The sequence below is a fragment of the Echinops telfairi genome, unplaced genomic scaffold (assembly GCF_000313985.2).
Source record: "Echinops telfairi isolate 266 unplaced genomic scaffold, ASM31398v2 ScPeMD7_7469;HRSCAF=8507_1, whole genome shotgun sequence".
NCBI lineage: Eukaryota > Metazoa > Chordata > Mammalia > Afrosoricida > Tenrecidae > Echinops > Echinops telfairi.
This window is the reverse complement of record NW_022111373.1, coordinates 20,008,636-20,019,088: the sequence shown is the minus strand read 5'-3', so window position 1 is coordinate 20,019,088 and position 10,453 is coordinate 20,008,636. Positions and strand designations below refer to the sequence as shown.

General features: G+C 41.7%; 1 protein-coding gene across 1 annotated transcript in view; it reads left to right on the top strand.

The window, feature by feature from the left end:
- The window catches only part of LOC101643974 (synuclein alpha interacting protein), a 111,542-nt gene that overhangs the window by 46,832 nt on the left and 54,257 nt on the right, over nt 1-10,453 (top strand). The window contains exons 4-5 of the mRNA XM_004696966.2: nt 3,562-4,430; nt 6,409-6,588. Coding sequence (XP_004697023.2) covers nt 3,562-4,430; nt 6,409-6,588 — 1,049 coding nt within the window. The remainder of the gene's footprint in view (nt 1-3,561; nt 4,431-6,408; nt 6,589-10,453) is intronic.

Sequence of the window (10,453 nt, the reverse complement as noted above, 5' to 3'; positions counted from 1 at the left end):
GAGGGTCGGAGGGTGAGGGAGGAAGAGGAAAAAAGAGGAGTGCATATCAAGGGCTCAAGTAAAAATGTTTTGGAAATGATGATGGCTGCATATATACAAATATGCTTGAAACAATTGATGTATGGAATGTTATAAGAGCTGTAAGAGCCCCCAATAAAATGATTTAAATAGAAAAGGAATTTACTGGTATTTTATGAGTCAGAGAGCAAAGTTAGACATTAGCTATGTTCTCATGAAGCTTGTTAAAATCTAATAAGATAATGGGAATAAAATCTTCAGGAATTTAAATTTTGCTCACATGTGAAAAAGCATGATTTCCAGAAAACAAATGTAGCCTTAAAGTCCTTCTAGGAAATATAGTCAAAACTTTGTTCCAGGTATTTTAAAAAATATTCTATAGTGTTGAGAATGAACTTGTTTATTAGTGAGATTTGAGGTAGACTCAGAGAATTGGAAGTCAGACTCTTTCTAGTCATGAGCCACTTTTTTTGTGTGAATTGTGCTAAAAATGATCCTTTGCTCAGCTTCGTGTAAATAAGCTAATTGAGTCTTTTTTGTGTATAGCATAGAATTGACCTCAGCGGAGGATATGAAATAACAACACATTGAAGCACTATCAAGAAGACACATTAAATAATCCATTTTCCATGACAGGATTGTTTTCTTACCCCTCTGCAATCAAGACCCAGACTCAAAAGCACAAATTTCACTTCAGCCTAAAGCAGAGAATCATAGGCTTCAATAAGGAGAGGGCAGCAAGCCTAAATGTTGATGTCCCTTCTTCAGTTTCTAGAACCAGTCTGTGGAAAGAAGTGTTTTTATAAGACTCAGACAGAATTCATTTCCATAGAGTGTTCTTAATGGCTCCTGTCAGAACAAAACAGCTGGGAAACATATGGTATCCATTTCCCTGTATCACTTGGAAAAAATGCCTCATGTAAATAAAGCCAACATAAAAGAGTAGCCCTTTGAACCCATGACCTTATACAATACATAAATATATTGGTACAATGCATCCGTTGTATTGACCCACTGAATCATGTACCTTCACATTTTTTTATTGAGTCTTGAGGTGCACATTTTCAAGAAGTTATGATGAAATCAGAGTAATTGGCAAAACATTAGCAAACCATACCTAATAATACGCATGTATCTCACAACTGACTCTGAAATATACAAAGGTTTCATACTATATTTATAAATCTTCAGAAAATTGATGAGTAGAATTAAAGGCATGCTTATACATTATAAACCCTATGACCACTATCTCTTTGCTATTTTAAATAAGTAAGTAATCATGTGTCCTTGTAAAGAGGACAGAAAGACGGCAGAAATTTCTGACACACATTAATTTTTCATGAGCTTTACATTTTTAGGGATAGAAACACATATAAAAGCTAGGAAAACTCTTAAATGTATAATGGACCCCTCAGAATACATATTTGCCTTTGCAGATTTATATTTCATAAACAACTTTGAGAAATTCAGGTCTTGGTGATAATCACCCCTTCTGAGGTTATTAGCAGGACTTTTGTTCCTTATGAAATTAAGTTGAAAATCCCTGAGAAGGGTGCAATATGAGCATTTTTTTTAAAGACCTAATGCTTTGTTTTGTTGCTAAGTGAGATTCAGCTTTAAATGCAAAGATGCTTCCAAAAGTTTTATTATCTTTTCTTCTCATTTTCCACGAACTTTTTGAGGCCACTTCACATTAGCATTTATTAATTGTCTCCTCTGTGCCAAATACTGCCCAACTAAGAGCTCAAACCAACACAAGGGAGAAGCCAAAGACTCAAACTCAACTCCCGGCCATCGAGTCCGTTCTGACTGTAGGCGACCCTTCAGGACAGAGTAGCACCAACTGCCCCTGTGGGTTCCTGAAGCTGTCACTCTGCACGGCAGTAGAAAGCCTCCTCTTTCCCCGGAGGAGTGGCTGGTGGTTTCCAACTGCTGACCTTGTGGTTAGCAGCCCAACGCCAGAACATTTCCTGTTCCACTTTTTCCTTAGTAGAGAGACTCCAATCCTCTCTCCAGAACTCGTAGTAATCACTTCTTAGACTCTAAGATGCCAGAACCAAAAGGGCCTCACAGGTGGGCAGTTGACCTCAGAGCCTCTAAACCCACACGACAAACCACAGGTCTGTGGAAAAGCACTGGCTCACACTCAGAGCACTGTGACTCACCTTCTACTTTGATTCCAGAACTTCACTGAACCCGTTAGGAGTTCCCAGCAGGAGAAAGAATACCAATGGTCCACATTTAGGGAACTTTAAATACATCACATGCCATTTTCCACCCCAGGAATCTAGTGACTGCACAAAAAATCACATGCATCTACATGCTTTCAGGTTAAATGCTTCCCACCTGCTCCTGTCCCAGAAGAAGAAAATAGATACAAGGTCTCTAGGTGGAGGGCATGTTCCAGAATCTTCCCCTTTTTCTAGGGGAAATTACAAGCTAAGTGGAAAAGGAGCACAAACCCATCCATGAGTGGCCTGCTGACTTCCACGTGGGCTGGCTCATCTGGTGACTAATTACTGGAGTGTCCCAGAGAGGCGGCAGTGTCATGATGGTTGGGGAAGACTGGTTTCTCTACTTGCTTGTCCTTGAGAGGAGGCACACGTGGCTTCTCATATGAGCCTCACTGGGGCTGGGCCTGGTTCTAATCGTCCACCTCCAGATGTGTCTAACTGTTTCACTTTCTACTCCATCACAACCAGACACTTAAATTCAAACCAACCCATGGCCTTCATCTAAACTTTGCACAGTAATGAGAAAAACCCAGACTGCTATTCCACCTTCTTTTTACTACTTCCTTCCAACTTACTTATTTTTCCTATTATCATTATGCTTCTGTATGTTCCAACTTCCCCAACAATGGAGGACCGCGTTCAGTCCCGAAGAACATGCTCTGTTGTAAAGTGTTGGTAGATTAGAATGCTGCTTCATGTGCCAGAAAGCGTCGTCATGGCTGTGTGCAATAGGTGACGGAGATGCCTTCTGTTCTTCCCCTAATCCACATCCAATAATCACCCAGTAGGTCACACTTGAGTCTGGCCGGTTTTAAGTAATGCGGCCCCCTTCTTTATGTGAGACTTCTTAGGCCCCCTTCTTTATGTGAGACATCTTAAAGGTACATGTAATATGGAAGTATATGCACACACGTTCCTTAGTTCCCTAACTTGGTCCAGAAGTTTATTTAACATGAAGAGTCACACCCTCTAACTCTGTTAAAGTACACATGTGGTTAGTATGAAATGCTGCCAAGGCAGTGGATATATCCAGGGAATAAACCTAAATATCTGGGTCTATTTTTCTCTAGCTTTCTGTTTTGTTCTGCTTTAATTAATTTTTAATATGCCTTAATTTTGTTAATTCATTGTATTCCAGTGGTCGTTATGAATTATTTGCTTTGTGGATATACGTTCTCTCTAATCCATTCCTTTTACATAAGAACTTAATTTGAGCATGACTCGAGTCGACCATGACTGCTCTCAAGGCCAGGATTTGTTCAGCAGTTCACTGTCATGTTCTTCTCTTGTAATCTCTCGTTGTTGTTAGTTTCTAGCTCTAGCTGGAATTGTGGTGGCTCCACTCTCATTGCCAACACACAGAAGCCCACGGGAATTGCAGATGTGTACAGCAAGTTCCGTCCGGTGAAGCGGGTGTCTCCACTGAAGCATCAGCCAGAGACCCTGGAGAGCATTGAAAACGATGACCAGAAGAAGCAGAAGGCGGACTACCAGAAAGGGGGTGAATCTGAGCCGGCCCCCCTGCCTGAGGCACCCCGCCCTGGAGATGGAGAAGTTGGGGCTCCAGGGAAGGGCACGGAGCCCAGCACATTGCTGGGTGAACTGGAGCATTATGACCTGGACATGGATGAGATTCTGGATGTGCCTTACATTAAATCCAGTCAGCAGCTTGCCTCTTTTACCAAGGTCCCTTCAGAGAAAAGGGTTCTGGGCTTATGCACAACTCTCAACGGCCTTTCTGGAAAAGCCTATCCTTCAGGAAATGCTGAGAACCCACTGTGCAACCAGACGCCATTTTGTGTTCTTTCTCCAGTGAAAAGCCCTCACTTGAGAAAGGCCTCCTCTCTCCTGCCGGACAAGCACAGGCTGTCCACCGAAGAGCTGCAGAGCTCGCCCCCTCTGGTTCAAGGCAGCTCCACCTACGAGCCTGAAAGCCAGAGCAAGGACTTCCTACACAGTCCCTTTAGCGAACCTCATAACCGAAACGTCGAGAAGGCAAAGCCAGACTGCCAGCACAGGGCCTTCCATCTGCAGGCTTCGGCTGCAGAATCCAAACCAGAAGAGCAGATCGGTGGCTTGAGCTGGACTTGCCCCCAAGGCCCAGAAGAAAGGAGTGAATATGCCAAAAAGGCAAAAAGCATCTTGAACATTGTGAAGGAAGGACAAATCTCTCTCCTGGTAAGTATGATCTAGCTCTGTCTGCCCGTGAATAACCTGGGCACTCTATTGTGATCCACACCACTTCTCAGTCACAGAACGGTGATGCACTTGCTCTGGTTCTTGTTCTGTTTCATCCTCACTTACGGCTTTAGTGGAGGGATGTGACTTTTTGAGTTAAAAAGAAAGAAGAAGAAGAAAGATATTAACCTAGGGAAAGACAAATGGCTGTAGAGGGAGTGCTGTTGTTATTTTCGCTTTACACAAGTTCAACTGGGACGAGGACCCAGTCTAAAACAAAAACAGAACGAGTCCGGCACTTTCTTCAACTTGAATCTTAATGTCTTTTGTTTCCCAATTGTTCCCAACTCTCACTCGGTTGTCAGTTCCTTGCTGATGGTAAATATCTGCCAGATATTTAGACAGAGGATCTTCTGTTTTATCCTGCTCATTATTCAGAAGACTTGGACCAGGATGTTTGAAAATCATTTGCAGATAGAAACTTGCCCTAGAGCTTGGTTGCCCTCTGACCCACATGGCGTTCCAGCTCCGAATGTCTAGGGAGCATGAAAAATCTCTTTCAAAGACCCTAGACACAGATTTACATGATGTAAGAAAAGCCTGTTCCGCTTAGACTTAAACAGGAATTGCAGACCATCTGCCTACCTTGTTATTTTTTGGCTTCCATGCTTGGCTCAAATAGTACCAAACCTGGGTTGATATTACAATGTTAACTAAAGCCCCATTCAAAGAAATTACCATTTCTTAGCTAGTTATCTAGGGCCACATCTAGATAAATGTAGATGTGCTCAGTCCATTATCACAACTCTCATAGCTTCTAAAGGACAGTATGACAGAACAGTGTTAAGAATAAAATGATTTTTTTAATTTCCATTTTATCCTAAAAATGCCTTTTCCCTTCTTCCTTGTTCTTCCTGTCTGTTTCTCTTTAGCTTGTAGCTCTCTGTTGTTGTTCTTTGTTTTCCTGTTGTCCAAATGTAACACCTCTCAGTTTACCCAGCAATACCTATCAACCAGTTCAAGCTCAAGTAACTAAACGTCTCCACCCATTGCTGTGGAGTCAATTCCAACATATGGCCATGTGTGTAATATGTAAAATATTATGGAGTAGAACTGCACTGGGGGGTTCTTGGCTGCAGTCTTCCCACAAGGTGATCGCTAGACTTTCCACGGTGCCACTGGGTAAGTTCAAATCACCACTTTTAGGTTAGCAGTTGGTGACCCTAGACAATCAATAGTCTGGTTAGGTTAGCAGTTGGTGACCCTAGACAATCAATGGTCTGTTTAGGTTAGCAGTTGGTGACCCTAGACAATCAATGGTCTGTTTAGGTTAGCAGTTGGTGACCCTAGACAATCAGTGGTCTGGTTAGGTTAGCAGTTGGTGACCCTAGACAATCAATGGTCTGGTTAGGTTAGCAGTTGGTGACCCTAGACAATCAATGGTCTGGTAACCTACAGACACTTTGGAGTTCGGCGGTGAAAACGTCTAGATACCCTCTGGGAGCACCGGTATCTGCAGCCATTGTGCGATTTGAAACCAATCAATACTCTAGGGCAAGCCAGAATTCTGAGCTTATTCACTCAACAAATGTACACCAGGGGATAAAGCAAACCTGGGCACAGCAAGGCCTCGGTGGCCGGGAGAGACGCATGCATGAGGAGCCTGTCACCGAGTGTAAATGTCACTGCTGTTACTTAAAGGCACCTGAACACGCTCATTGACTCTAGCCCCTATCACTGTGTCTACATGGAGACTTGGCAGTTGAGAACGTAGGTTCTAAATATTATATACAAAAGAAGTATAACAGGAAATCATTAGAATTATAGCACAAAACTGGTTTATTAGATCCCCACTTCTGCAGTCTCATCTCTTCTTCCCAGTGACCAGAGCAAAAGGTATCCCTCAGCCCCACTCCCCACTCCCCGCAGATCATTCTGATTTACTGACGGTAGTGTTCTATTGTTACTGTTTGTATAGCCACATTTAGCTGCTGACCATCTGGACAAAATCCACGACGACAGGGGAAACAATCTGCTGCACATTGCCGCATCCCAGGGCCACGCCGAATGTCTGCAGCACCTCACTTCTCTGATGGGAGAAGACTGCCTCAGTGAGCGAAATGCCGAGCAGCTGACTCCAGCTGGCCTGGCCATCAAGGTGAAGGGTGGGGCTGGGCACTCCAGATCTGAACGTTGCCTTTCTGTGCTTTCCAGATCCCCACTGAACTGAACTGTTAGAAGAGAGAGAGAAGCAAGCCGCGCACGAACAGATCACATTTAAGAGGGGAATCATTTTTGTTGTTAATGGTTTTAAACACTAGAGCGTACCCTCCTCACTGCTATGGAGTCGATTGCAAGTCACAGTGACTGCCCTGGTGGGGAATCTTCCATGAAGGGGCTAATGGCTTTGATCCGACCCTGTCGTTTGCAGCCCACCCTGTAACCCTCCACGCCACTAGGGCTCCTTGGAGAGTGTATGTCAGTTTATTAGCCAATAGATATAATGAACTTCAAATCAATTAGTACAGGGAAAAGAAAATGATTCGTTGTGGTTCTAAGAACTTTTGCTTTTCATGGTGACTGGAATTTAGACTCTTAGTCATACCTGTCTCTGTCAGAGACAGATGAGGAAAAAGTGTAATTTAAGGGATGATAGCAATTAAGAGTATTTCAGATAAATTATTGCGAGTGCCTGGAAGGTTTAAGTGTCTGCAGTATCTGGAGTGGTTAGCATATGTGCCCCAGTTTGTGTTTAGATCTTGCAGAACACAGTGTTTTGCCAAAACAACACATAAAGGTGGTGGTGGGGGGTGTGTTCAAAAATTTGTAGGAAATTGAAATGAAAGGGAATAGAATTTTTCCATGAAGTTCATTTTAATTATATCTTAAAAGAAAATTTCTAATCGTGAATTGGATGAATATGTACAAAGCAGATCTGTTTTCCATTCAACAAGTCATGCACACTTTGTCTCATATCATTAATTTCATTCTCCACAATATGATGTATTGGTTTGACTTCCTCACTGCGCTCCCCATTTCCGTCCCTCCTCATTTTGTGACCATTCTGAACTTTGTCCTTTTGATCTCAAATCACGTTCTCTGGCATGTGTACCCCTTTGTATTACTGTTCCTTATACAGACCAATGTATTGCTTGGCTGAAAATTGAGCCACTGGGCAAGTTCAATTTCAGATCTGAAGGGTGAGTAAAGGCCAAAATGTCTTGGGTTATACCAGTCTCTATTTTCAGTCTGCTTTGTCTGTTTGCTTTTCAATGATTTTGAATTGTGTCCCATGTTTTTCTCCCACTATCCCCAAGATCTCCCAATGTGATTCTGTTCAGAGCACTTTGCAGTGGTAGCCAGTCACAGTCTGCTCTGAGCTGTGGAGACTGAGGTTCAAGTTGTCCATTAGACTGTTGGATTAATAGTTTCCGTGCCGCTTCAGTTTTCTCCACTCGTCTTTTCTCCAGACAGGAAGAGACCAATATTTGCGTCATAGACACTCCAAAGGTTTTCAGACCTCCGTGGTTACTCACCAAATTAGGCTATAACAAAACCAAACTCACAGCCATCAAGTTGATTCTGACTCATGGTTACTCAAGGACAGGGTAGAGCTGCTCTTGTGGGTTTCTGAGGTGGGACCTCGTGAGGAGAGTAGACAGCCTCATCTTTCTCCAGTGGTGCTGCTCCTGGTTTTGAACTGCTGACATAGTGGTCAGCATCCCTGTGCTTAACCAGGGCTGCTGTAAGTGGGTTATAGAGTGCCATTATGCTCTATGCTGTGCCAATTGACCCTGGTGTCTCCAGAGACTGTGGACTCATTCCCTCAAGACACTTGGCTATGTTGAAGAGGTTTTCATAGCTTTTCCTCCTTTGTGCTCTCCACATTCATGGATTTATTTACAGCAAAAGTAAATACCCATGTACAAATACACATCTGTCAAACCTATATATAGTGTTGGATTCACTACCACTCTCCCTGCTACACTGCTCTGTCCTGTATGTTTATCCACGCTTCTATGCATAGATCACCACTACTGCGCGTACGTAACAGTGCTTGCCCCTATTGCCTCTAACTCTTGGACTATTCTTAGTGTCTTCCCCTGCTTCCGTCATGTTCTGCCAACCTCCCTCTCGCTGTATATTGCTTCTCTTCCACCCAAGTTAGCACAGCTGCTCTCTAGTAAGTAATTACCTTCCCTTCCCCCTCTCACCTTGATAACCGACGAGGAAAGTATTAGAACGAAAATTTTCTTGAATTTTTACGAGAGTGATCATCTGCAATATTTGTCCTTTTGTAATTGACTGGTTTCGTGTAGCATAATATTGCCCAGTTTCACACATATTAGGAGGTGTTTCACTGGTCGAAGTTATTCTCTAACTTTCTGTAGTATTTCATTGTGTGTATGTGCCAACGTTTATTTATTTGTTCTTCCACGATGGGCATTGAGATTGAGTCCATCTTTTTGCTATTGTAAACAGTGATGCAATAAACATAGTGTTTCCACAAATTCCTTGAAGCCCCCTCATATTCATGCCAATGGGGGAATGTTAAATTAATGCCAAGTGTTAAAATCTAGAAACTCTTGTACAGGAAATCATGGGCTTTTAAAGCACTGTTGTAAGTGCCTCTGTGAAATATAACCCATCACTGTAAAGTTAGCTAATACACGCAAATTACTTTTACAATCTTTGGCACCTCAGTATAGAATTCAGTAATTAGGAAGCCAAAGTGTAGTCCAGAGGAATAGATCATGCACTTCTGCATATGCACTTTGCTTTGCATAATAATTGTGCTTTCTGAAAGTTCATGATCATAATTCTTATAAATGGATTTATAAGTGGAGAGACTAGCAAATGAAAAAAATCTATTTGTGAATTCTTTAGAGAATGTTACATTAAAAAAATCCGTCTATATTTTTATAACTTTGAATTTTTATATCTTTAATCCATTTGCCACTTGGTAGAGTTTGGATATATTTAAAAGTTATTTTCTATTTTATTTAATTTTTCTCAAAGGAGGGTATGATTTCATAAATAGTGTAGGAGATATTTTTTTTCAGCTAAAATAAGAACTTTAAGACCTAGGAAATAATCATATTTGAAAGATGCTATGATAAATTAAGACACAGTATATAGGTAGTTCTTGATTTATAAGGTATTCAAGTTATGATGAACTGTATTTCATACTTTTATTTTTATTTTGTACATTTTATAGTGTTACATTTCATAATTTGCTGATGTTATTCTCAGATGTTTACTCCTAATTTTTCAACATTATAAATTATTAAAATATTGATAAAATGAGACAAGAGTAATGAGGAAAAAAAGGAGGTACACGTCTCCCGGTCTTTTGCAGATCTTTTCCTAGGAGGGTCTTTAAGGAGACTGTCGGGCTTCACATTGCTTCTGTCCGGGTCAGCCGTGGCCAAGGAAGCACCAGCAGAACGGGCTCAAACACAGGGGAACAGGAGCGCTCTCTGCACCGGGAGAAAGCTAGATTGAAGCTTGGCTAGAAACGTACCTTCCGCCTTGCAGAAGCAATCAACAGCAACTAATATTTCTTAACTTTTACTGTGAATTAGGTGAAGGCTTTCAGCTGATCAGTATTATATTCAAAATCCATATACATTTAGAAGCATTGGAACCCCCACGGGGCATGTGCATTTCTTTCAAATCATCCACTGCAGTCTCCTCGACGTCCCATCGTTTATTCACCCTTTTCCAAGTGATTCCGTTACCATTTCTCCTTCCTTCTGAACCCTCTGAACTTTGTCATGATGTGAATGCTGTCTTTCTGGTCTTCAAATGGTTGATTAATCTACCACAAGGGTGCGTTCAGTTCCTTTGCCCTCATATTTTTTTCTTTTTTTAATCATTTTTAATCGTTCTTTTTAATCGTTTCATACTACTCTTATCACAATCCATGCATACATCAATTGTGTAAAGCACATTTGTACATTCATTGCCCTCATCATTCTCAAAACATTTCCTCTCCACTTAAGTCCCTGGCATTAGGTCCT